The 27,617-nt window shown below is 43.1% G+C and overlaps 2 protein-coding genes across 16 annotated transcripts in view; one reads left to right on the forward strand and one right to left on the reverse strand.

Moving 5' to 3' along the window:
• ERO1B (endoplasmic reticulum oxidoreductase 1 beta) overlaps nucleotides 1-2,538 on the forward strand; it is a 67,710-nt gene extending 65,172 nt beyond the window's left edge. For all 11 annotated transcript variants that reach the window (XM_059170381.1, XM_059170386.1, XM_059170390.1 and 8 more), the window contains one exon: nucleotides 14-2,538. In XM_059170381.1, coding sequence (XP_059026364.1) covers nucleotides 14-74 — 61 coding nt within the window. In that variant the 3' untranslated portion in view covers nucleotides 75-2,538. The remainder of the gene's footprint in view (nucleotides 1-13) is intronic.
• The window catches only part of GPR137B (G protein-coupled receptor 137B), a 63,848-nt gene that overhangs the window by 4,773 nt on the left and 31,458 nt on the right, over nucleotides 1-27,617 (reverse strand). For 2 of the 5 annotated variants that reach the window (XM_059170395.1, XM_059170393.1), the window contains 2 exons: nucleotides 12,491-12,615; nucleotides 9,343-10,903 (listed from right to left, as the gene is read on the reverse strand). In XM_059170395.1, the coding sequence (XP_059026378.1) occupies nucleotides 10,792-10,903; nucleotides 12,491-12,615 (237 nt within the window). In that variant the 3' untranslated portion in view covers nucleotides 9,343-10,791. Of the gene's footprint in view, nucleotides 1-9,342; nucleotides 10,904-12,490; nucleotides 12,616-25,675; nucleotides 25,805-27,617 lie in introns of those variants that run through there. The other 3 variants (XR_009352692.1, XR_009352693.1, XM_059170392.1) reach the window with 3 other exon arrangements.

Consider the following 27,617-nt stretch of genomic DNA (forward strand, 5'->3'; position numbering starts at 1 on the left):
TTTTCTTCTATAGGCTTTCTACAAGTATAAGAGAGTTACAGAATTTCAAAGTCTTACTGCAACACAGAAGGTAATAAAGGCTTTTCTATGTCTAATTAGAGACATAATCTGACTGTGTGAAGCCTGTTGGTCTTGGACATTCAGCAGAAGGAGACTAATCTTCAAAGACTTGAAGAAGGAATTCTGAACTCTTAAAGAGAAAATTCAAATGTTCACTTGAATATTTATGATTTTTAATAGATTGTCAATTAGAGATATTTATAAATGAAGTATATACTTTTAAAACATGTAAGTTATACTAATTCTGTGTTTAATTTCATGTTTCCATCTGTTGAATATTCTGCTATTCTGTTTGTTTAGAATTGTTTTTTTCTTATTCTGTTCTTTACTTCCAGTTGTCGAACTTAAATGCCATCCTAATAAACACTGTTAGCAGTCTGTTATGGAAAACGAGAGCTAGAGAACAAATGTGGCTTCGGATTAGGACCAGTGATAAAAATTTCTCAGTGACTTTTGTGTTCTTAGCCTTGCCTGATGTCACCTTCTGTAAGCCGGACGTGTCAGTGTGGTGAACGGTCCTTTCAGTGTGTGGTTATGGAGGGACTGAAGAATCCCTAGGACTTCAACTTCAGTTTCATTGGTTTTCAGTTAAGATTTTTAGTGGCTGCTGTTGTTGCTGTTTTGTTTTGGTCTAAAGGCCCTGCTTCAGTAAAGGCAAATGTATACTATCCCTTCCCTTAGCTGCCCAGCCAGACAGCCCATGTGTGTCGTGGGCTGCTCCAGAGGGTTCTTTACTTAGAACCCATACTATGTATCCATTTCTTTTGATTTTGCATTTCTTTGTCCTGTCTCCAATTTTAGAAAATTTTTGTCTAGTTTGGGGAAAAAAAATTTGCATAAATATTTAAGTTTCACTTTGATAAAATTTGAATGAATATATGGACTTATAATGCCACTTTAAAACAGTATACATAAAATTTACCCTTTTAAGTGTTTGGTTTTTTTTTTAAGGATTTTATTTTAGAATACAATCTATGCAATCCTCTCTCAACCTGAATTTCTTCGGCAGGTTATTTGAACAGGTAGAGGAGTTTGAGCCGTGAAGCTTCCCCTCTCCCTACCTTTCTTTTCATTTTGGTTCATCTTATATAAATGGGACTTTGTGTGACTTGTACCAACAGATGACCTTCATGTCCTAAGCTCATTTTCTAAAGCTGCGATTTAAATATCCTCCAATATTTAAAATATTCTTTTAAAAGCTGTTTAGAGATAGAATGTGATTAACTTGGAAGGAGGCATCTGTGGAGAAGTAACGCGGGTACCAAACCTCATTTCTCCTTCGACTCTTCAGTCTTTTATGAAGTAAGTGCTCTTAAACCCACACCTTACCTGCCAGAGTCTGAAGCGTGTTCTGCCATGACTTGGTGGTGTATTTTAAACTGTCTTTAGTTGGCTCACCCCTCTTTTAAAAATATCTGGTCATCCCTTGGAGGGATATGGTTGAAAGGTGTAAAGTCTCACTAATTATTTTCTTGCCCAATTTCAACCTTTAGAGACCCAGGGTTTTTTGTTGTTGTTGTTGATGGTGGTGACTTTTTGTTTGTTTGTTAAGTTGAATAAAACAGGCTTGATTGGAGCCTTCTCCATTTCTTCATTTTTAGGGATGTAAGTATTGTGTGTAAGAGAGGGGAACCTTAAGGTAAACTTGTCTAAAAAGTGAAATAGTAATCTTGCTGGTAAATTAAAAATAATTATTCTTAGTGTTCATTCAGAGTTTAAGAAAATGTGAAAGCTTTGCACTTTGTCTATTATTACTGTAAGTTTAAAAATCTTTTTGGTAGTGTTACTTCACTGTTCCCTCAGTTAAAAGCTATTATTTAAATTCTGTTAACCAGAGAAAATCCGTGGTCATTTCCAGTGATTGTTGGGTTTTATTTTGTTTGTTTTGTTTTTTTCTTTACTATGATTTGTTTCAAGCTTAAGAAAAAATTGTATATTAGAATGAGTTCTAGGAAACTAACAGGTTAATATTAAAAGTTCTTCTCAAGTGTTTAATGAATTTTTGCACCACCGAGAAAATAAACGAATGAAGTATTCTTAAGCTGAAATTTGATGAACTTGATTTTACCACAAATTGGATTGTTGGGGGTAAGCCTACATTTTTGTGTCTGTGTGTATTTCTTAAATGATTGTATAGGTGTAGGACTGTTTTGTAGCCTGGTGGTACTGTATGATCTTTGTGATATAACCTGTTTTTCTATGTCCCAGACCCTTTGTCATGCAGAGACACTAGAGGACTGACTGCCTTGTGCAAACGCTTGGCTGGTAATTCCTCTCTCATTTTGTCTTTATCTCATCACCTAATTTCAAAGTCCAGCACTTGATAATATAACTGACAGAAATGATTGTACCAGCTGACTGAGTCATGAAAATGAAGGAAAAGAATTCCTTCCTTCAATGGCATGAGGTTTTTTTTTTTCCTTAAGTGGCATCTATGTAAGTTAGAAATACTATATATTAAAATTGGTGAAATTTGAATGTTTCTCCTGTGCTGATTCTTAGATTACAAAGAGACAGAATAGTAAAAGTTTTCCCAGTTTTGGAATTTGATTAAGTCAAATGCTGTGACATTGTAACATAGTGAATTTACTCGATACTTGTAGTCTCTGTATGTCCATGAAACACTGCCATATTCTCCAACTTTACCCAGGTGCCAGTGTAAATAAGAAAGGACAGCTATTTTTTTTTAAGATTTTATTTATTTGTTTGACAGACAGAGATCACAGGCAGAGAGGCAGGCAGAGAGAGAGGGGGAAGCAGGCTCCCTGCTGAGCAGAGAGCCCAACGTGGGGCTTGATCCCAGGACCCTGACATCATGACCTGAACCGAAGGCAAAGGCTTAACCCACTGAGCCACCCAGGCACCCCAAAAGGACAGCTGTTTTATCTTTATCAGCATTGCCTTCAGCTGGAAGTCTGGGAACAGTTTACAGTAAACCTTTCAGCAGAATGCAGAGTGAAGTACCTGCAGAAACTGTAGCTGTTCACAGGCACAGACCGGTCATGTGGTGTCATGGAAATTTTCTGGTAAAATCACACATGTAGACACACACACAGGTGGGCAAGTGTTCTGGTTTAATGTCGACAGGTGCAGCTTTGATTCTGAACTCCATTTGTTCAACTAATTTGTTGTTGTGCCCACCAGACTGTAGCGAATGTGAGTTAAATAAACGTTTCTGCAATTTTTCTTTCTTGTCCCCCTCCCCCCTTTGAAGTGATCTCCCTCAGGAGCTGAGGATTTGATTATCACTTGTGGAGAATGGGGGAAGTACATAAGGAGCGTGAGCTTGTTTCTTACCATGGCAGGCGTCAGCAGCCACTGTCTGAAGGGCTTTCTATGGGTTCCTTAATCCTCACAGCTGTGCTAGTGGGACCAATTGGCAGGTACAATTACTAGCCCGTTTTATAAGAAAACTGAGGATAGTAGTGGCTAACTCGTTTGTAGTCACAAATTCTAGGTTGTGGGGCTAGAGTTTAAAGCCAGAAAGTCTGGGGCGCCTGCGTGGCTCAGTTGTTAGCATCTGCCTTCAGCTCAGGTCATGATCCCAGAGTCCTGGGATCGAGCCCCACATCCCAGCTTCCCCCTCTCCCACTCCCCTGCTTGTGTTCCCTCTCTCGCTGTGTCTCTGTCAAATAAATAAATAAAATCTTAAAACAAACAAAAACCAAAAAGTCTGACCCCAGGTCCTTAGCTAGCATGTCCTGTATCTGTGTTACTACGTAAGTTGGCTTATTACTATACCACTAAAAACTGAGGACTTTTGTATCTTCTGATGTGTGCAGAGTCATAAGGCTTTTAAATCTCCTTTATTTTTCAAATAGGTAATACATTCGCATGGTTCAAAGACCAAGAAATAGGAAAGGCTATACAGGGGAATGTCTTCCTGTCCTCGGCCCCTCGTCCATACTGCATATCTCCCCCAACCCCTCGCCCTGTGACTCGGCTCTTGGTTCCTTATGTTTCCATCCATACATTTTTAGGCATATACAAACAAATACAAATGTAAAGTCTTAGTTTTTCCCTCTCATTTTTTTAAAAGATTTTATTTATTTATTTGACACAGAGAGAGATCACAAGTAGGCAGAGAGTCAGGCAGAGAGAGAGAGAGAAGCAGGCTCCCCGCTGAGCAAAGAGCCTGATGTGGGGCTTGATCCCAGGACACGGAGATCATGACCTGAGTCGAAGGCAGCGGCCCAATCCACTGTGCCACCCAGGCGCCCCTTCCCTCTCATTTTTACCCAGAGTGGCACCCTATACATACCATTTGCTTTTACTCACTTTAGTTTTCATGGTAGTCTTCCCACCTCCCTAGACCGCTTACTTAAAGTTTTCTTAGCAACTGCTTGGTATTCCATTCTATGAATGTATAATTGTTTAATTAACCAATCCCCTATGAATGGGCATTGGATTGTTTCCAGACCTTTGTATATGTCATTTCACACATAAATATGTACTTGTAGAATAAAGTCCCCAAAATAGAATTTTGGGGTCACAGACCATGATAGTAGAATATTTCCCTCCCTAGAGGCAGTTACCGGTCCTCATATCCACCTGCAATTAAAGACCGCACCTGCTAACCCACCCCCTTACCTCTGTAGACATAGGTTTGATGTTTGCCATTCTGATCAATACAAAATTACATATCATTGTGTTTTAGTTTCTATTTTTCTTAAAATGAGGCCGACTCCCTTCAACATGTTTAAGATCCACTTGTAGTTACTTGTGTTCGTAATGTTGCCCATTTTTCTACTGCATTGTTGATCTTTTATCAGTTTCTATGAGTACTGCTTACAGATGGTAATCCTTTGTGAGGAGCTCTAATTTTTTTTTTTTTTTCAGTTTGGTGTCTGTCTTTTGACTTGGCTTATGATGGTGGTTGTTATGCAATTTTTTCTAAAGATTTCATTTATTTATTTGACAGACAGAGATGACAAGCAGGCAGAGAAGCAGGCAGAGAGAGAGGGGGAAGCAGGCTCCCTGCTGAGCAGAGAGCCCGATGTGGGGCTCAATCCCAGGACCCTGGGATCATGACCCGAGCCGAAGGCAGAGGCTTTAACTCACTGAGCCACCCAGGTGCCCCTGCAATTTTTTTTAATTTCTCAGTTTCTCACTGGCTTCTGGACTTTGAGTCATAGTTCGAACACCTTCCTCGCATGGGAGTAATTCACCTACAGTTTCTTTTAGAGCTTTCATGGTTTTTCGATCTAAGTTTTGATCCCTTTGGAGTGTGTCCCCCATGTAGGGTGAAAATTATGGATCCAGCCTAATTAGGTTTCCTAGGTGGCCACCCAATTATTCCGTTGGAATAATTCCAATACCGTTGGAATAATTGGGTGACCAGTTATTACGGGAGAGTCTGTCCCATCCTCCCTGGTTTGCGATGCTACATTTATCATATATGACATTGCACACAGCATTAGCTCCACAGTGGGGTTGGTTCTCTTTCTGTTTCACTGGTCTATTCACTCAGACACCAGGACCACAGTCATTTTAATTACTCAGGGTCTGTGGTTAAATATCTTCTCTTCGCTCCAACCCCTCCTGCCCTTTTTTTTTTTTTAAAGATTTATTTATTTATTTATTTGACAGAGAGATCACAAGTAGACAGAGAGGCAGGCAGAGAGAGAGAGAGAGAGAGAGAGAGAGAAGCAGGCTCCCTGCTGAGCAGAGAGCCCATGCGGGACTCGATCCCAGGACCCTGAGATCATGACCTGAGCCGAAGGCAGCGGCTTAACCCACTGAGCCACCCAGGCACCCCCTCCTGCCCTTTTTAAAAGCAGTTTTCTTTATCTGGCCTTGAGCATTCTATATGAGCTTTAAAAAAACTTCTTTAACCTATAGATCATGCTGGAACTCTGCCCCGTTCAGTGTTTCCTCTTGAGAGTTGGACTTTTAACCACTGTAGTGTGTCCCTCTTCTCTTAATTTTATACTTTATCAGATACTCCCTGTTGTGTTATTTCAGGATTCTGTTTGCCGGTGCCCAAACACGCGAGGGCAGAGATAGGACGTGAGGTGCCTGTTTAGACAGAATTTTATCTCATTGCTTCTGTTTTAAGATTGAGTTCTCAGATCATTCCCAGAGACTATCCTTATGTAAAGTCCTTATGTCCTTTTTTATTCCATTATGAATTCTCTACCCAAAAGTTGGATATCTGAGAAAACAGGGATAGGCCCTTACATGAGTATTATAGTTGCCTAATCCATACTCAGTGGATGAAAGTGCAAGTGAAAGAAGTTACCTTAAAAAAAAAAGACACAGCCTATCACAAGAACAGGGTTTGACCATTCACTGTTGTAGATGCTGGGAACATAGCAGTGAATAAAACACAGATATCCCTGCCATCAGGCAGCTTATGAATTCTGTAACCTAATTAGGCTGGGTCTGGTTCACAGTGAGAGCTCACCAGAGAGGAACAGACCAGCTGAAGAGGAACAGCTAATTGAAACCTGTTCAGTGAGATGATACTCTCAGTGTGAGTGAAATTTAGTGTCGGCTTAATGGTGCCAACCTGCTGTCGCAGAGTAAAATCATCCAACTAACTCTCCTGGGTCAGAGTCTCCAGTTCTTCAGCCAGCACCTGGGTACATTATGTCACTTTCCATATGGATTTCCTTCACAGAAGATACCTCTAAATGGTAAGTGTTCTCCCTTGGGTAGGTATTGAGTCTACAGACCTAAAGCCTAGCCTCTGGGCTAGTGAATTCAGTACGGGGACAGCCAAGGATCCTCAGCAACACAAAATGGCCCTGGCAAACCATCTGTTTAACCCAGACATGCCTTTTTATATCTCAATCTTCAAGGAGCACCATGACTAGGGATCGGAGGGGCAGTTGCACGTTAATAAGATTCATGGGAAAATGAGGTTCAGAGAAAGGGAGGGATGTTGAGGCTGACATGGACTAAAGAGGAGGAGGTCACAAATCTAGATGGGGAGGCGTCTGATCTGTTCCAACTACAACAAAGTTCAGAGGCAGGAAATACATTCTGGAGATTGTGTCTAATGCTCTAAGTAGTCGGGCAACCAGGATGCAAAAGGGAAGACCAGTCTAGAGGCTACAGGGGAATTAACCTGTTTCTGGAAAAGTAGAGGACAGGTTTCAGTTCCAGGTCAAGGAACAGATGAAAGAAATCTGACTTTAGAGGAAACAGGCAAATACCACTAGGAGCTGCTGAGTCAGTGGATTTGAATCTGAGGACTTTGATCCCTACTTGATGACCCAGGCAGAGCTCTGCACTGAAGGAACCTACCTCAGTGCCCAGGCCCAGAGAGCTGCTGGGGGCACGGGTACAGCTTTGGCATACTTCCCGGTATTCTGACCCATTAGTGCAAGGGCTTTCCATATATCCCTACTGGGCTCTAAAGTAGGGTTAAAAGAAGGATGTGGCTGAATTTACAGACTGGCAAACCCCTAGTCGTCCCAGCATCTGGCATGTAGTAGGCACTTGGTAGACACTGACTGAACTCCACTCCCTTCATTCCTTGTTAAATGTTTCCTCACTTGGATTAGAGTTTTTGATGAGAACTCCACTTTTTAGCCTGATCCTTTCTAGCAGTTCCTCTGGACGATGAGAAGTCCTAAATAGCATTATGCACAGTTAGAATTTTTTTTAAATAAAATTCTCCCCAGGACAAAAAATGGAAAAGTGTATTAGATATGTCTTCAATCAGACCTACACTTGTCTAGATTTTATCATACAGTACTCTAAAGTGAAGAATTTTTAATAAAGTTTCTCCACTTGGAAATGCTAAAAAAACAAATATTTAGACCCATTTAATTCTCATGTAAGTTTACCCTTATTAAAAAAAGATTCATTCTGAAAAATAAAAATTCTAGTAATATCTACTATATAAATATAAATGAGAACCTTTTTCTCTAAGCACTTTTCATGCTCTGGAATTTAGTAATGCTTGTTCTTTTCTTAATAGGAATTAAATATTCAAGGAATTAAAGAACAGTTCTATTGGATTTTGAGAAAAGAGGATATTTGGGGACACACTAGTGAATGTGCCTGATGATCTACACCACTAAACATGGTAACCAGCATAGTTTTAACAACACACCTGATGCATCCAAGAAAGAATTGGCATAACCATGATGTGTGTACTGTAAAAGTAAAAAAAAAAAACTCCTTACAGTCCACAGAGTACAACATACTCTGGATGTTGTAATCAGTGGCTCAGTTAAATGGGTTAATTGTAGAAAGAAAGAGCTAGTGCAAGATATCTACACAAATCAGTTGGCGTTTTTAGACAATTACCTGCAGAAGAAGACCCCTTTTATGCCTATTTCCAGCACGTGTCCAGAAATACTCCTATGCAGCCTTTAGTGTTGAATCAGACTTAGTACAAAATTTCCAGTGACACTGCCTCTTCCCCATATATTTTTAACTTTCAATTGACCAAGGTTTTAATTTCATTATTTTGCTTTAAAACAGGACGTTTTCGGTGTTTTATAACCAGTAATCCCTTTTCTTTGCCTTCTTTGGGCCTTTAATATTTCACATTAAGGAGAAGTTTTGTTAGTGAACCTATTTAACACTGTAACACAATTAGGAAATTGAAGAAATTTTAATTTCCCTTTTCATACCTACCATACCTATAAAGTTTCACAGGGTACACATGGTCATTTACTATGAGAAAAATATTAATACAATCCTATTAATATTCTAGATGTGTTTACAATACTTGTGCTTAAGCAAAACTTTTTAAAAAGGGAAAGAGAAAAATAAGCTCTTAGAACATTTTTATCCTTTCCAGTAAGAAGATAGTTCAAATAGTAGCAGCTTTATCATAAAAATAGATTATGGCCTTTATCACTTAATGTTGGTTATTGCGACTTTCCTGCCAGTAATAACAGGATAATGTGTTGATACAGCATGAGTATAATAATTGGATGATTTGAGTGATTTTTTTTTATTACTGTATTTTTTAAAATATACCTACCCTTGAATGACCTAATTGAAGTACTTTCTGAAAGCATGATTTAAAGTTTTTAAGTCTATGCTTGGTCTGCCTTTAAATTCTAAGTACTAGTAACAAAGATAGCATGACAAGTAAGGGTGTTCTTAAAGCTATTTAGAATAATAACAACTTATAATATTTTAAGGCAACCCAAATAATCAGTGCAAATTTTGCTTCAGTCTAGAATTTTCTCTGAAAGTCTATTTTCAGTGACATGTGACCCCAGTTCTTCCAGATACTGAAAGGCAAGAACACTACTGTGTTGGATGACGCAGGACAAAGGCATTCAGTACAAATGAAAAACCCAGTCACAGCCATTTTTTACAACTTGAGATGGCAATTTTAATCACCATCAAGAGAAGTAGACTTAATCTCTGTGAAATCAATGCCCAGAGAGAAATCCTTTCTGAAGACCATAATGAGAAATAAGAGATACTGGCAATGGGCTTCATCCTGAAGGCAGAGCATGACTGTCTGTCCGTCTGCCCCTCCTCCTCCTGTCCCGAAAGGTGAGATTTCCTAGGCAGAGCAGGTCACATCTCGCTGGTAACCATCCTTCCTCCAGGACCTTCTGTTTTACGGAATATCCGAGCATTTAACCTCCCTGACACAGTTTCCCATCGTAGGCAGTGGTACCTGGATAGATCTTGGAGGTTTTAGACTTGCACCAGGGCTGGAGTCCCAGCTGAGTTCACTGAAGCCGTCGTCTGGAACGTGCCTCTTCACGTGGCCGATGGACAGGAATCGTGCTCCTGGGTACCAGAGAGCAACTCCCGTTTTAAAGCTGCTATTGCCAGTAGCCTGATTTCAGAGCTACTTAGAAATGCAGGCCATTATTTTAAATACGTGGGAAAGTGCAGGAAGACTGAAGACTGCATACAGCCTGCCGGATGGAGGGCGGAGAACCTGTCCTGCGCTCCTGGACTGGAATGAATGGTCCGTGATTTGGGAAAGGTGACGTCCTGGGAAGGACTGAGGTAACGGAGCCTAGATTTCCCTGGGCTGAAAAACTAGGCAAAGGTTCTGAATACAGCAGAGGAGGCTTAGCAGTGGGTTAGCTCTATCCATGCTTCTAAGGGATCCACTTATGGCTGAAGGGTACACATCAGGGCCCTGCTCAAAGGAGTACCACATTTTTGTCAAAATTTAAATTCTTTGAGACAACAACCATCTCGACCTTAAAGAACTCGAAGGAAGGACCCTGTTACCTTGTCTGTAGTCTGTTGATAATCTGCTACAGTATAACTTAACACTGGAGTCGAAACTGGCTTTCTAGATGTCAGCTGAGTTTTGAATCTACCCGGCTCAGCCCCTGCACGGCCTGAAGAGGTAAGGATCTGAAGATACGTTAGTCCGAAAGCCTGAAACAACCATCAGACCATGTACTGTGGACTTTTAAAGTGGATTATGCATAAAAGTCTGTGCAAACTACAAACATATATTGCAATAACATTCTCAAAAAATCCTAGTATATATTTTAGCATTATTATTTAAGTTATATAAAATACATCTTTATAAAAGTACAGAGTATTTTTTTAAAGTTTAAATTATACCCACTAAAAAAGGCATCCAGGCTCACTTTTTAGTACTAAAATAAGATTTTATCAATCTAAATTATTGCTTAGTCCTAGGAGCCATTAGAAACCTGTAACAAAAATCAAGTCCGATTTCTTAAGGAAAAGTGCCTTACAAAAATTCAGCTGTCATGAAGTTAATCTCTTTGAAGGTCTTCACTGAGGAATCTTCCACAGAATTGTTGACTGATACTACCCATGGCCTGGTTTGTCAGGATCCAAAACTGGGTCTGGTTGGAAAGTTCCCACTGATGCCAGGAAGCTGTTGGTTTGTTGTCCCCAGTCATAGTAGTCTGGAGCAAAACTTGAAAAAAGAGATAGTTTGGTGACTTGAAACACTATACTTTCTATCAATGACATCTCTATTTTAGTTGGACAGAACTGGGATTTTGTATAAACTATAGACAATCCCAGTTTTTAAAGTGGCTTCTTGAAGCCCATGTGCAGTGGCTACAAATCCACCTACGTAGTGAATTCAGGGTGCCTGGGTGGTGCAGTCGGTTAAGCATCAAGCATCTAACTCTTGATTTTGGCTCAAATCCTGACCTCAGGCTTGAGAGATAAAGCCTTACTTGGGCTCTGTGTGTAGAGCCTGCTTATGATTCCCCTCGCCCCTACTCAGGCTTGTTCGCTCTAAAAAAACAAAGAAACAAACAAACACTGAGCTCCACAGAGCCCAGAAGCATAGTATTACTAGAACCATAAACCAATCACTACGTGTAACAAAATATTTTGCCAAAAAATCGTATCTGGTACGTCTGGAAAAAGAACTTGTGTGTGTCAGCTTTATCACCTGCAGAATGCCAGCGATCTCAGTACCTGCCTCGCTCGGCTTTTGTGAGTTAATACCTATCGAGTGCTTAGAACAGTACCTTAATACACAGTAAGCATTCACTAATGTGCATCTCCTCATTCTCCTCCTGCAGGGAGTGGAAGGGGGATCTTCTACCTCAGGAGAGAGGGCACTTGGCTCTAGGCTGCCCTGGGCAGATGTGAGGGTAGGGCTGCTCCCGCGGGCCCCAGAAGGACGTGCAGTGGGGTAACTGGGTAAGAGAGCAGTGTTGGGGTGAGGGTTCGAACAGCTCTGGACCTCAGGAGTCCTTGTTTACTGGCCTGCTTCCAGACCTCTGTGTTCTGCACATCTGCTGGCTTAGTCTGTGCAGGGCTGCATTTTCTCTTCCCCAAGCAGCATCTTACATTCTTTCTGGTTCCCTGCACCCTTGTCCACTGAGAAAGCAGGATACCCTCCCAGCTTCTCTGTTCTTGGGTCCCCAAACAAGGACTCTTTTCAGAGCTCTTTTAAAGTTTTCTAAGGACATTCACTGTTTATAATAAGGAGCAGAAAAGCCAAGCTATATTCTCTTGTATCATTCCACCTGGGACTGGGGGGTGGTTTATAGTAAAATGTTAATGATTGCTTTTAAAGGTATAAAGGATGACCAACAATAAGCTTTCACTTCCAAGAAACACAGCCGGAACTGCACCAGATCCTGGGAGCACAAGCAGAGAGCGGAGGGAGCTCAGGGAGCCCTGGCTCAGCCCTTGTTGATTCTCTCTGCTCTGCTCACCCTGAAGGCCCAGCTTCACAGGCAGGAGGAGGGGACATCATGACCACTGGGCCATGGAGGGTGGCTGAAGTGTCACAGGAGAGTGCAGGGAACCCCAGTAGCTCCCACCCCTCCTGTCTGCCACACATCTATGGAAGCAGAATCCTGGGAGTGGGGCGCTACTCTGGTGACACTTTGTCTCGTTCTCAGGGGCTTCTCCTCCATTTCCTGTGTGCCTCACCCTCCCTCCGACTCCAGGGATTTTTCTCTTGGACTGAACCTATTTCATGGGTGCCGTGCTCAGCCTCCTCACTGTGCCTCTCTACCACGAACCAGGGTCTTACCTTCCCTGAAGTCCCTGAGGGGCAATGTTCCAGGCAAGGTCATCATCACTATCGTATCTTCGAGGGTTGTCAAAGAAGTAAGATCTGGGACTGAATCCGTGGCTGGGGACCATTCCAGGGTTGCTCTAGAAAGACAATTAATCGTTCAGTGTGCTGGAGACAAAGATAGACAAGATCTCTCTTGTAGGAGACTGCAGATGCTGTTCTCGTCTCAAAGGAGGATGAACCTGTTCCGCTACAGTGCTCGTTTCAGTTGCGTTTATATTTGAGTGGTGTTATCTTTTTCTTTTCTCAGGATGGACAAGGTCTTCTTTCAGAGTTCCACGTGCAGCCATGAATTACCATCATTTTAATCCCTTACTGAAACACAAGGCGATGCCCAAATTAACCAAATTAGATAGTCCCAAATTAGCTATAAAACCATATAGTAATGTGGATATTTACAAGCTAAAATAATGAAATGATCATAATGATCAAATAAGTTTCCATTTCCTGCTTCTATAATCATTTCCCCCGTATCTGTCCTCAAGCTGCGTTCACCATTCAAAAAATTTCAAATGGTTTCAAGTAAGCAAAAGATCAGAACTGTCTTATAAGGCAAATCAAAGCTGGCATAAAATCCAGAATTTGTTTGAGGTCTTTGGACCTATCGTCAGTGGTCTATTTTAAAGTTAAACAAGGGTATGAAACAAGGATGCTCACTATACCATGAGTATTGATACGGAAACTCCTCCTTTTCTAAGACTAATCTAGCCAAATACAGGAAACAAAATATAACCTAGATAAGGTGGGATGCCTGAAAATTTAGGATTTGCAGCAGTTCAAGAATGTCCATGTAAAAGAAAGAAGTTGGATCCTAACCTCATTACACCTATACAAAAAGTAACTCAAAATAGATTAAAAACCTAAATGTAAGAGTAAAAACTATAAAATTCTGGGAAGAAAAATATAGGGACAAATCATGTCCCAGGATTTGGCAAAGAATTCTTGAATAGACACCAAAAGCATAAATAACGAATATAAAATTCACCAAGATTAAAAACTTCAACAGACACCATCCAGAGAATGAAAAAACCGCCACAAAAGAAGGGGAAAAAATATTTGTAGAATCATATCTGACAAGGGACTTAGATCTAAAATACATAAAAAACACTTAAAAAATACAAAGACAACTCAATTAAAAATGGGCAAAAGATCTGGATAGAGATATAAATGTCCAATAAGTACATGAAAAGATGCTTGACCTCATTAGAGATGAGGGCGAAAGGATCCAGGACATCTAGAATCAAAACCTCCATAACAAGTGCTGGGGAAGAGGAGGACCCAGAAACAGATGGCACACGGCAGACCCACTGTAGGAAACAGTCTGGCAGGTTTTTTAAAAAAGTGCATCTCTGACTTCTGGGAAGATGGCAGAGAAGGGCCCTACGCGCACCTCGGCGTACGGACACAGGATAACACATCCACTTAAATCGCCCAGAAAACGACCCGAAGACCACAGCGCCATGGAGAGAAGAGGACACGTGAGGGCGGGTGGGGAGAGTGGACATGTGGTTGGGAGCTTAAGGGCCAAGGCCACTTGCAGCCAAGAAGGACCAGAGTGTGCAGGGAGGGGAGATGACAGATCCTCACACCTGGGAGCCTGCAGGGCACGAATTCCCATAACATTTGTCTCTGCAAACCAGGGGGGCCAAATTCTGCAAGTTCCTACAACCACCTGGAACTTAACTTTAAAAACCAACAGGCTCCGTTCTGGAGAGGCTGGAGGGAGAGCAGAGAAGCAGCAAGGGCAGTTTGAGAGAGGCCTGGGGCGGACGGGAGAGCGAGTTCCTCACTGATCTCAGAGCCCAGACCAGAGGGACAGACTTCCCCGGGAGACGACTCCAGGAACAAAGGAGCTGGCACCACTGCCCCACCCGGTCCCCATGCAGAGCCTGGACAGGGCCAGCATCCAGTACGTAACCTGCTCACGTGGTACCCTGCCGCCCTCCCGCAGCTGGGCCTGCCTCAGCTCTGGTGCGGCAGGTCCCCTCCCCAGAAGACCATGCAAACCTTGCCAACATGCTGTGTCCCTGCTGAGGGTTTTGCAGGGCCTCAGTCCCACCAGCAGCCGTGGGTCACCTCCCAGGGAGGACACTCGCTCCCTGTTAAAAATGCACATCCCGCGCGTGCTCTGCAGAGCGGCCCTGGCCAGCCTGTCTCCTCGGAGCTGTGGGCACCCCTGGCAGAGTGCTGGTGTGCAAAACAGGCACTGCCCATCCCACTTGCACACTTCGTGGAGCAGCCCGGGCTTGGCAGCAGGGGCACCGCCTCTCTGTAGGAGGACAGGGCCACCTTGCTGAAAGTGTGCACCCACCTACTACCTTCAAGAGCTGGAGAGGTCACGGACTATCTGCACAGAGACAGACAACAAGAATTACATAAAATGAGCAGAGGATTATGTCCCCAATGAAAGGACAAAACCCCAACAAAAGACCTGAGTGAAACATATCAGTAGTGTGACCAATAGGAACTTAAAGTAACATCGTAAAGAGACTCAATGGACTTGAGAAAAGAGAGGAGGACATCAGTGAGACCCATAATACAGAGATAAAAAAGAACCAGTTGGCAAGGATACATGACACTTAAAACACACCTGGTGTAACAGGTCACAGGCTAGAGGAAGCGTGATGACCCAGAGGCAGAGCAATGGAAAGCAAGCTGAGCGGGTGAGGGACAAACATGGAAAATGAGAACAGATTCTGAAGCTCGGTGACTCCATCAGGCATAGTAATAACCATGGTACTACAGGGATCCCAGGAGAACAAGGAGAGAAAAGGGAGCAGAAAATTTATTTGAAGAAAGAATAGCTGAAACCTTCCCACTCTGAGGGAAGAAACAGAGATCCAGATCCGGGCGGCATAGAGACCCTTCAAAACAAATTAACCCAAGGAGGTCCACACCATGACACATGGTAATTACAATGGCAAAATACACTGCTAAAACATTTTTTAAAGCAGCAAGAGAAAAAAAGACCATTACATATAAAGGAAACCCCATAACACTATCAGCTGCTTTTTTAGCACAAACTTTGTCCACCAGAAGGGAGTGGCCTGACATATTCAAAGTGCTGAAAGAGGAAAGTCTGCAGCCAAGAGTACAAACACTCCTATAATTTGAATGGAACCACCAATGACCCCAAACAGTCAACGCAATCTTGGAAAAGAAAAACTGTAGGTATCCCAATTCCAGACTCCAAGTTCGATAACAAAGTTGCAGTCATCAAAACTATGGGACTGGCACAAAATACACATATGTTGGGGCACTCGGGTGGCTCCGCTGGTTATGCATCTGACTCCTGGTTTCAGCTCAGTCATGATCTCAGAGCTGTGGCTTCGAACCCCACATCAGGCTCTGCCGTCAGCTCAGAGTCTGCTTTACATTCTTCCCCTTCTTCTCCCTCCCTTTCTGCTCCTCCCCCTGTTTGCCCTCTCTTCTCTCTCTCTCAAAAAAAAAAAAAAACAAAAAAAAACAAAAAAAAATAATAGAACAGAAAATCCAGAAATAAAACCACAATTATATGGTCAATGGTCAATTAATCTCCAACAAAGAAGGTAAGAACATGCAATAAAAAGTCTCTTCAACAAATGGTATTAGGAAAACTGAACCACTTTCTTACACCATACACAAGATAAGCTCAAAATGGATTAAAGGCCTAAATATGAGACATGAAACTGTAAAAATCCTTTAAGAGAGCAGAGGCAGTCATTTCTCTGACACCAGCCACAGCAACATTTTTCTAGACATGTCTCCTTTGGCAAGGGAAAGAAAAGCAAAACTAAACTACAGGGACTTCATCAAAATACAAAGCTTCTGCACAGCAAAGGAGACCAACAAAACTAAAAGACAACCTACTGAGTGGGAAAAGCTATTCACAAATGACATATCTGATAATGGGTTACCATCTAAAACATATAAATAATTTATACAACTCAACACCCCAAAAAACAATCCAATTAAAAAGTGGACATCAGGGGCACCTGGGTGGCTCAGTGGGTTAAAGCCTCTGCCTTCAGCTCAGGTCATGATCTCAGGGTCTTGGGATCGAGCCCCACATCGGGCTCTCTGCTCAGCAGGGAATCTGCTTCCTCCTCTCTCTCTGCCTGCCTCTCTGCCTACTTGTCATCTCTGTCTGTCAAATAAATAAATAAAATCTTTAAAAAAAAAAAAATAAAAATAAAAAATAAAAAAAAATAAAAAGTGGACATCAGACATGAACGGACATTTCTCCAAAAAAGACCAACAGATGGCCAACAGATGCATGAGAAGATACTCAACATCACTCATCCTCAGGGAAATGCAGATTGCAACCATGATGAGAGATCACCTCACACCTGTTGGAGTGTCTAAAACCAACAACACATGAAACAACAGATGCTGGCGAGGGTGTGGAGAAAGGGGAACCCTCCTACACTGTTGGGAATGCAAGTTGGTACAGCCACTGTGGAGAACAGAGTGGAGGTTCCTCAAAAAATTAAGAACAGAACTATTCTACAAATCAGTAATTTCACTACTGGGTATTTACCAAAATAATACAGAGACACTAATTTTAAGGGATACCTGCACCCCTATGTTCATAGCAACATTATCTACAATAGCCAAACTGTGGAAGCAGCCCAAGTGTCCACTGATGGATGAGGAGATGAAGACGATGTGGTGTACGTATACAATGGAACATTCCTCAGCCATCAAAAGAATGAAATCTTGCCATGTGCATCCACATGGATGGAGCTAGAGAGTATAATCCTAAGTAAAGTAAGTCCAAGAAAGATAAATACCACGTGATTTCACTCATATAGAATTTAAGAAACAGAACAAATGAGCAAAAGAAGAAGAAGAAAAAAAGAACAACCCAAAAAACAGACTCTTATCTACAGGGAACAAACAAAGGGTCACCAGAAGAGAGGCTGGTGAGGGATGGGGAGCTTCGTCAGGAGAAGTGGGAGCCACTTGTCCTGATGAGCTGTGAGGGATGTGTGGAAGGATGGAGTCACTGTACTGTCCACCCAAAACTAACACAACACTAGATGTTAACAAGACAAGACTTTTTTAAAAAAATTTCAATATAGAGTTACCAAGTGACCTAGCAACTGCACTCCTAGATATATACCTAAGAAACATATTTTTTTTAAAGTTTGATTTATCTGAGAGACAGTGAGAGAGAGAAAGTGTGCCTGTGGAGCAGAGGGGAGGGGCAACGTGAGGGAGAGAGAAAATCCCAACAGACGCCACGCTGAGCAGGGAGCCTGATGTGGGGCTCAACTCAGGGGACCCTGAGACCATTACCTGAGCCTAAACCCAGAGTCCGATGCTTAGCTGAGCCCCCAGGCGCCTCGGAAGACGTGTGCACACAGAAACCTACACATGGATATCTAGAGCAGCACTATTCCTAGGAGTAAAGAACTGGAAACAAGATGTGAGACCACCATACGACGAAGTATTATTCAGCCATAAAAAGGAATAAGGTACTAATACGCACTACAACACACATGAACCCTGTGCAAGGAGGCAATCTCAGGAAACCACACAGTGTACGGCCCATGCCCGTGGAATTCCAGCAGGGAAATCCACAGACAGACAAGCAGGTGCCTGGGGCCGGGGAGGGGAGTGACAGCTAATGGGAACAGGTTTCCTTTTGAGGTGATAAAAAATGTTCTCAAAACTGCTGTACAGATCTGAAAACACCCCAAGCCACTGAGCTGCACACAGGACATGGGAGTGTTGTATGGGACGGGAATTCTATCCTGGTAAAGCTGTTTAAGCAAGAACAACAAACCCAGGGAGATTCTCAAACTTCACAGCACACTCAAATCACCAGGGCTTCTTCGTATTTAAAACATGGATTCCCAGAACCTGCCCCAGAGATTCTGACCTAGGAATCTGCCCTGACCACAAGGGCCCCCAGGACTGTGATGTGGATGGCAGAGAGCCACGCTCTGAACACGGTCATGCTGGGCTCAGCCGCCAGGGGAGAGGCGTGTTCACAGCGACTGCGCTGCACATCCAGACAGTCGATCACAGCTGAAGAAAGTCCCCACCTGCAACGGGCTCTTTTAAAGTCTAGGAACAGGAGTTGGGTTATAAATCGCCCTGCCCACCCATGCAGAGGAATGTCAGACTGTTTTTTCTCCAAGCAATCATAGGAATTACAGACAGCGGTAAGACTATTGTCGAGTCACACACAGCAGCAACTTAGTTTCTCCAGACCTTACGCCAAGGAAAGCCACAGCGCAGCCCAGTAATTATCCTTACGGACTCAGGAACCAGACTGCCATGGTGCAATCCCAGCTCTGCCTCCGACAAGCCCCGTGATCTGGAACCTGTTTCCTCATATGAGTGTGATAAGGGTTTCCAGCTCAGAGGCTGAGTGTGAGCATTAGAACACGGAATATATCTAAAGTGCCATTCCGCACCATGCCTGGCACACGGAAGTGCTCCACCGTGCCTGGCTCACTTGACCAAACTCTACGCGACCAGATGGCCTTCCCTCCGGGAGACTCGCCTACGGAGATTTCACGAACACCCCAAGCCCAATCTGATACCCACATTCCCTGCTAATGAGAGTTCCTTCCTAAGTAGAAGAGGGAAAATGTTTTTCTATTTAGGATTATGCCTCCCTCCTACTGAAGTCACTTCCTTGTGGTAAATCAGGAGAAAACATTGTTCAGGGCATAGAGAATCATTTTAATTCACTACTAAGCTGCTGTCCATGGGGGCTTAGCCTCAGTGTGTCCCTGAGATCTGTTCTGGCACCTGCAAGGCTGTAAATATTTTTGTGATTAGTGGGTTAAGACATGACTTGCCCTTTCCATGGTCTCAACACCAGTGCAGATGGTGCGCCAGCCTGCAGCTCCGGCTATTCTGCAACGCTGGCACTAACCGCCCCGGCCGACCCTGGATTGCCACAGCTACACTATCAGTTAGAGGCCATTTTCCTGGAGAATGCCTTTGCTGGGGGTGCCAGGCTGGCACTGTCAGTTATGTGTCTGACTTGGTTTCAACTCAGGTCATAACCTCAAGGTCATGAGATCGAGCCCCACACAGGGCTCCACACTCGGTGGGGAATCTTGCTCCCTCCCTCTCTGCTCCTGCCCACCACCTGCCTGCATACGCTCTCTCTCTCAAAAATAAATAAATCTTAAAAAAAAAAAACAGCTGTAACAAAGCCCTAAACATTATTAGTTATATTAAATCTCAGTCTCTGTGTTTTTAATAGGTTACGTGACAAGACGGGAAGTACGCACACAGCGCATCTACTGTGCAGAAGCTGTTTTCAGGGAAAGACCTCATGCAGCTGTTTGGGTCGTAGCTACATTTCTTCATGCCTCTTCACAACTCTTACAAACCACGCTTTTTCAGACATGAGTGTCTGGCAGACCCTGTCTCGAAAGTATCTGAAGTCAGGTGGACAGTATTTATCACCGATCAAATATGAGCTTTTCAGCAACAATGAAAAAGCTTTGGAATACTGGTATCCCCCACCTCGAGCCGCAGGGCATCCCAGGACTTCAAAGATTCTCCTGAAATGATCAGTCGTGGTATTTAGTGAATAAATTTTAATGTCTGAAAGATCTGTGTAACTCGGTACACCAGTATTTTCCAAGTGACCAATATAAAAGGCCACGCGTGGGTAGAAGATCCATTCAAAATGCAAGATAAGCTGAGGGACGTTAGTGTTGATACAGTCTGAGTTTACTGCTATGATTTTAGATTCCGCACTGCACTGACTGTTAGGAAACCACAACTAGTTCACTTCTGATGCACTTCAAAGAAAAATATCCACAATTTTGTTAAAGAGTATTAAATTACTCTATTGCAAATATGTATTTCTGTAAGGCTGGATTTTCCTCACATACTCCACCAAAACAATGTATCACAACAGACTGAATGCAGAAGCAGACAGAACCCAGCTGTCTCCTATTAAATCAGATACGAAAAAAAATCTGAGAATTTTACAACAATGCTACTCTCCTACTTTGTTTTGGAAAAATGTTCTTTCTCAGAAAAAATTTTTATGGTAACATATAATGGGTTTATTATTTATAGAGAATTAATTTTTTTAATTTTACACACATGCATACCCCTCTCCAAATAAGACCTTTTGTAGGTCCTCAATAATTTATCAGTGTAACCCTGAAGAGTCAGAGAATCTTGAAAAAGAAGAACACAGCTGGAGGCATCATGCTCCCTGGTTTCAAACAATATTACAAAGCTACAGTCATCCAAACAGTATGATACTGGCATAAAAACAGACACACATATCAATGGAAGAACAGAGTGCCCAGAAAGAAACCCACACTTACATGGTCAAGTGTTTCACAACAAAGCAGCCATGACTATATAATGGGGGAAACGACAATTCTTTCAATAAAGAGTGTTGGGAAAACTGGACAGCCACATGGAAAAGAATGAAACTGGACCACTGTCTTCTTATACCACACACAAACATTAACTCAACCTGGATTAAACACTTGAATGTAAGAACTGAAACCATAAAACCCCTAAATGAAAACACAGGTGGTAAGCTCCCTGACGTCAGTACTGGGGATGATGATTTAGATTTGACACCCAAAGTAAAGGCAACAAAAGCAAAAATAAACACGTAAAGCCACATCAAATGAAAAAGCTTCCACACAGCAAAGGAAACCATAAACAAAATGAAAAGTTAACAGACTGACTAGGAGATGTTTGCAAATCATGTATCTGATAAAGGGTCAATACCCAAAATATATGAAGAACTCCTACAACTCAACGGAAAAATATAATCCAATTAAAAAACAGGCAAAGGGCCCAAACAGACATTTTTCCCAAAGACCTACCGATGGCCAACAGGTACATGAAAAGATGCTCAACGTCGCTCACCATCAGGGAAATACAAATCAAAACTACATTGGGCGATCACCTCATGCCTGTCAGAATGGCTGAAATCAAAAGACAGGAAATAACCAGTGTTGGCCAGGAAGTGTACAGGAACCCTTTCACACTCGCTGCTGGTGGGAACATAGATGGGCGCAGCCACCATGGGAAACAGCGGAAGGCTCGCAGAAAAGTAAGAGTAGACCCAGCCTGTGATCCAGCAATCCCACTTCTGCATTTATCTGAAGGAAATGAAAACATTAATCCGACAGGATATCTGCACCCTCGTGTTCACCGCAGCATTATTTACAAGAGCCAAGAGATGGAAACGACCCAAAAGTCCATCAGTGGGTGAAAGGATAAGAAACTATACTGGAATATTACTCATCCATCAAAAAACAAACACACACACACACACACACACACACACACATCCTGCCATTTGCAACAACATGGATAAAACTTGAGGACATTATGCTGAGTGAAATAAGTCAGGATAAGATAAACACTTATGATCTCACATATGTGGAATCTCGGAGCATGCAGAGAAAACCCCAGCATGGGTACAGAGAGGAGACGGTGGTCGCCAGAGGTGGGGATGGGGAGTGGGCGAACCACGTGGAAGGGGTCAAAGTTACACGTTTCCAGTTATGCAATGACTAAGTCCTAGAGACCCCGTACAACACGCTGACCACATGTAATAACAGTGTGCTGCATGTCTGAAGGCAGTTAGAGCAGACCTTGAAAGTTAGCTCAAGAAGAAACATCATAACCGCATTGTGAGATGGCAATTGGGCTTGTTAGGATCGCTGTGTAACAGCTATGATACCCACTCACTATGCTGTACACCTGAAACTAGTATGTCAATTACCACTCAGTAAAAAAATTAATCACAGGGTGCCTGGGTGGCTCAGTTGGTGAAGGGTCTGCCTTCAGCTCAGGTCATGATCCAGAGTCCTGGGATCGAGCCCCGCATAGGGCTCCCTGCTCAGCCGGGAGCCTGCATCTCCCTCTCCTTCTGCCTGCCGCTCCCCCTTCTCATGCTCTGCTCTCTCTCTCTGTCAAATAAACAAATAAAATCTTAAAAAAAAATCAACCCATGTAAAGTGTCCCAAGACCACCATGTTCAAGAACCATGGCTCTAAAAAATACTCTGAACATCCTGAACTCCATTCAAGCCCAATAACCAAGTAACCGCATCTACATGGAGTATGTTAAGACAGGTGTCCCTGGATAATGACATCTGCGAGTACACAGCAGACATTACTCTGTATTCATTTAGTAGAAGAATGTGGACACTATCACATTAGCCTTCCTCTTGTTAAATCTGGACGTCTACTCTGGGTTTCAGGAGCCCAGTTCTGAAGCCTCCGAGACACGAGCTGATAAAAAGGTACACGCAGAGGCCGGGGGAGGCCTCCATGAGCTCCGGGAGTCAGCTTCAGCGACCCCTCACAATCCCCTAGTCCCGCAAGGTGCCCAGAAAACTTCAGAGAAGGAAGGAAAATAAGGACCTGGTCTCTCAGCCTAGAATCTGGGGCCCGCCTGTCCCATTTCTCCGTCAGGGAGCTTCAAGTGTTTAGGATCTGACTCTACAGAAGCCTCCAGCTGTTTTCACAGCAAGTGAAGGTCAGAGGAAGCGCACGGCCACGGTCCTGCAGCTACAAATAACAGAAGTGAAGGAAGCGGATCCCACAGTCTAGAAAACACTACCCACTGCCTTCTCTGCAGGGGCCGCAGTCAGGCCTGCCCCACATGCCCCAGGCTAGGCAAGCTTCACACCCCCACCCCACTGTTTCTGGCTCATGGTGACTATCCAGATATGAATAAGAGAAAAGTAAGAAAAAAACAGGGTCAGGGTGCTTGAGTGGCTCTGTCAGTTAAGCAGCCAACTCCTGGTTTTGGATCAGGTCATAATCTCAGGGGTTGTCTCTCTCCCTCTGCCCCTCCTTGCCTCTAGCATTCTCTCTCTCAAATAAATAAATCTTTTGAAAAGAAAGTAAAAGAAACAGGGTAAAACACAACTGGTTGGTTGGTAACTGTATCTGCTTTCCTTGTTGCCCGCCCACATTTGGCTCGCATTGGCCAAAAGCCATTCTCTATACTTTTCTGGGGGCTTCATAGATCAGCGACTCAAATTACTACCCCTCGTTAGTGTGGCTAGAATAATTCATGGACCACAAGCGCCCAGGGGTTTTCTCACTCTCGCAAGCTGTGCATTTTCTGTCATGTCCTGAGAAAGACAATTATGCAAAGCTGGCCCAGCAGAAACAGGACCAAACCAGGGGAGTGGGGTTAGCAACCTTCATGATGTTTTTTATTTCCACGTCACCAAGTTTCCAACTCACTGTCCAACATAACACAGGGCTGAAGAACTCAAGTATCATTTTTTTAAAAGATTTTATTTATTTATTTGACAGAGAGAGATCACAAATAGGCAGAGAGGCAGGCAGAGAGAGTGGAAAGGAAGCAGGCTCTCCGCTGAGCAGAGAGCCCAATGCAGGACTCGATCCCAGGACCCTGAGATCATGACCTGAGCTGAAGGCAGCGGATTAACCCACTGAGCCACCCAGGCGCCCTCAAGTACCATTTTCTATTTCCCTTTCCAAAAATAAAAGCTTATATATTTGGTTCACCCCTAGTCAAGGCTCAGATACCAGTGAGATTTGTTGCACTAGGAAAACAGTCACTATCTTTAGGCCTTGAGAGGCAACTTTCATTTCTTCTGAAAGAGGAAAGCTGAAAAAATGAATTTCCCTCAAAAAGAGTTAAGGGGGAAAAAAAGGAAAAAGAAATTAAAATAGATAAATATACAGTGGAAAAAAGTCTCTTCAATAAATGGTGTTGGGAAAATTGGACAGCTATGTGTAGAAGAATGAAACTCGACCATTCTCTCAACCATACAAAAAGATAAACTCGAAATGGATAAAAGACCTCAATGTGAGGCAGGAATCCATCAGAATCCTAGAGGAGAACATAGGCAGTAACTTCTTTAATATCGGCTACAGCAACTTCTTTCAAGATATGTCTCCAAAGGCAAAGGAAACTAAGCAAAAATGAATTTTGGGGGCTTCATCAAGAGCAAAAGCTTCTGCACAGCAAAGGAAACAGTCAACAAAACAAAGAAGCAACCCACGGAATGGGAGAAGATATTTGCAAATGACATTACAGACAAAGGGCTGATATCCAGGATCTATAAAGAACTTCTCAAACTCAACACACACAAAACAGATAATCACATCAAAAAATGGGCAGAAGACATAAAAAGACACTTTTCCAATGAAGACATACAAATGGCTAACAGACACATGAAAAAATGTTCATCATCATCATTAGCCATCAGGGAGATTCAAATCAAAGCCACATTGAGATCACCACCTTGCACCAGTTCGAACAGCCAAAATTCACAAGACAGGAAACAACGTGTGTTGAAGAGGATGTGGAGAAAGGGGAACCCTCTTACACTCTTGGTGGGAATGCAAGTTTGTGAAGCCCAAGTTGGAGAACAGTGTGGAGATTCCTTAAGAAATTAAATATAGAGCTTCCCTATGACCCTGCAATTGCACTTCTGGGTAAAAAGATACAGAGGTAGTGAAAAGAAGGGCCATCTGCATCCCCAAGTTCATAGCAGCAATGGCCACAGTTGCCAAACTGTGGAAAGAACCAAGATGCCCTTCAACAGATGAATGGATAAGGAAGATACGGTCCATATACACTATGGAGTATTATGCCTCCATCAGAAAGGATGAATACCCAACTTATGGTATCAATATGGATGGGACTGGAAGAGATTATGCTGAATGAAATAAGTCAAGCCGAGAGAGTCAATTATCATATGGTTTCGCTTATCTTTGGAGCATAAGGAATAACATGGAGGCCATGGGGAGATGGAGAGGAGAAGGGAGTTGGGTGAAATCAGAGGAGGAGATGAACCATGAGAGACTATGGACTCTGAAAAACAATCTGAGGGTTTTGGAGGGGAGGTGGGAGGGGTGAGCCTGGTGGTGGGTATTAAGGAGGGCACATATTGCATGGAGCACTGGGTGTGGTGCATAAACAATGAATTCTGGAACACTGAAAAGAAATTTTAAAAAATAAAAATAAAAATAAACAAACAACTAAATAAATCAGAGTTAAGGGAGAAGACCGTCTCAGGCAGACAAGGGAACTTTTTACATCACAACAGGACGAAAGAGGCCTGCTCCTAAAAATCTAAGGTCAAGCCCCAACGGCATGCGTTGTGATGAGAAGCAGGAGACAGTTTCCACAACTAGAAGATGGTTTACTCACAAGGTCCTTCGCAGGGTTTCTAACTCGGAAGAAGTAAACGACTAAGGTGGTGGGTAAGAGCTCCCACACGAAGAGGACCACCCCAAACACCACGTATCCGGCGTCTCCCAGCTGGTTCTTCAGATCTGCCTGTTGAGAAGTGAGGGGAGGCGTGCAGTCAGCACACTGAGGTTTTGCTCTGGTTCTTACTAACGTGAAGAAAGGCAGTCAGCACACTGAGGTTTTGCTCTGGTTCTTACTAACGTGAAGAAAGGCTAATTCTCCCACAATTCCTTCCCCCTGCAACGTGCACGTGGAAATCAGGTAATAACCCAGGTGGGGAGTCATTCCAACCACACAGGGCAGAGAATTCTTATCTTCAAAACAGTCAAGCGTGGGAACTGCCCATCTCTGACAGTTATTACGTCACCCTCCAAAACCTCATTTCCAAGCTAAATCTCTTGAATGTAAGTCTTCTTGCCTTCAACAGTCAAATAGGGAGATGTTAGGTCTCTCCCTCCCACATTTTTTTCAAAGATTTTATTTATTTATTTATTTATTTGAGCGAGAGAAAGAGAGAGTGTGTGAGAGGCAGCACAAGAGGGAAGAAGGTCAGAGGGAGAAGCAGATTTTCCACAGAGCTGGAAGCCCGATTCGGGATTCGATACTAGGACTCCGGGATCATGACCTGAACTGAAGGCAGCTGCTTAACCGCTTAACCAGTGAACAACCCAGGTGCCCTCCCTCCCATATCTTTGAGGACAGCATGTAACTGTCACCCTCTGTCTCATCCCTGGGATAAACCCATCAATTTTTTAAACTTCTCTTCCTGTTCCCTATATCCTATTCTTTATCCTTTAAAGCTGATTGCAGGGGATATCACCTGGAAAAAACCTGTTTGCAGACCAGGATGTTTGTCTGGACCATTGGGATGGCCGAACAGGCCTGGTGTGTAGTCTGTCCCCCGTCTGCAGGGCCCAGGATATGCACAGGGTCGCATCTGGGCAGCTCTCCCACAAAGGGCAGTGTTTCAGACAAAGTGCACCAAAACCAAGCCATGAAAAGCCGATCACCTAAATAATCCTTCTACCTTCTTCTAGTGCATCGAGTTTGGAGGCAGTAGCCCCTCCAGGAAACCGTCTCCCCATCTCTGTATCTCGCTTCCCTTCTCTAACTCAGCTGGGTAGCACGCTGGCCCCTTCCATTCTACATGGATAGTGCACAGCTTGGGGCCACAAACACACAGGTCTAGATATTCATAAATAAACATTCCCCCTAAAAACAACAGAATTTTAAAAAACTGTGTTATTTTAAGTTTGTTACCATTATAAGCCCTTACTGGAAAGAAAAACCAAAATAATTATTTTGTTAAAACCTAACCTCTAGTGTTTAATGGATATGGGGTAGCGGTTTGGGAGGACGAGCACGTTCTCGAGACAGACAGCGGTGACAGCTGCCCAGCAAGGGGACAGTGCTGAATGCCAGGCTGCTGCCATATGCCCGGAAGTTGTTACGAGAGTAGTCATTGATGGACATTTCACTACAATGAAATCCTTCAGGTCTTATGAGTAAGTCTCTCATTTATTGTTCCAAGATTCAATTTTTATATATTTGATTTTCTCCAAACAGGGCACACCTTTGGCAGTGCCTTGCCCAAATCTCTCCCATCCTATATAGGGGGGATTGGTCTGGGCAGTGGTGGTCTGAACCCTTCCGAATTCTAGCCCCTTCCCTATGCCCCTTCCGAATTTCATCTTGTCCTCCCACGCTTATCAGGGTCACTTGATGTCTTCTTCTGGAGTGTGAATCCAGCCCAGGGAGGGAGCACTGCTGGGACTGGAGACGTGCGTTTTCTAGCGTTGAGCATTCGGTGTTTTCCTAGGGACAGTTAAGGAGCTTTCCGTAATTCAATCCAGTAGAGCCTATTATAAAGTAGAAGTTCTGCATGTTGTAATGGCTTATA

The sequence above is a fragment of the Mustela lutreola genome, chromosome 4 (genome assembly GCF_030435805.1).
Source record: "Mustela lutreola isolate mMusLut2 chromosome 4, mMusLut2.pri, whole genome shotgun sequence".
Lineage (NCBI taxonomy): Eukaryota > Metazoa > Chordata > Mammalia > Carnivora > Mustelidae > Mustela > Mustela lutreola.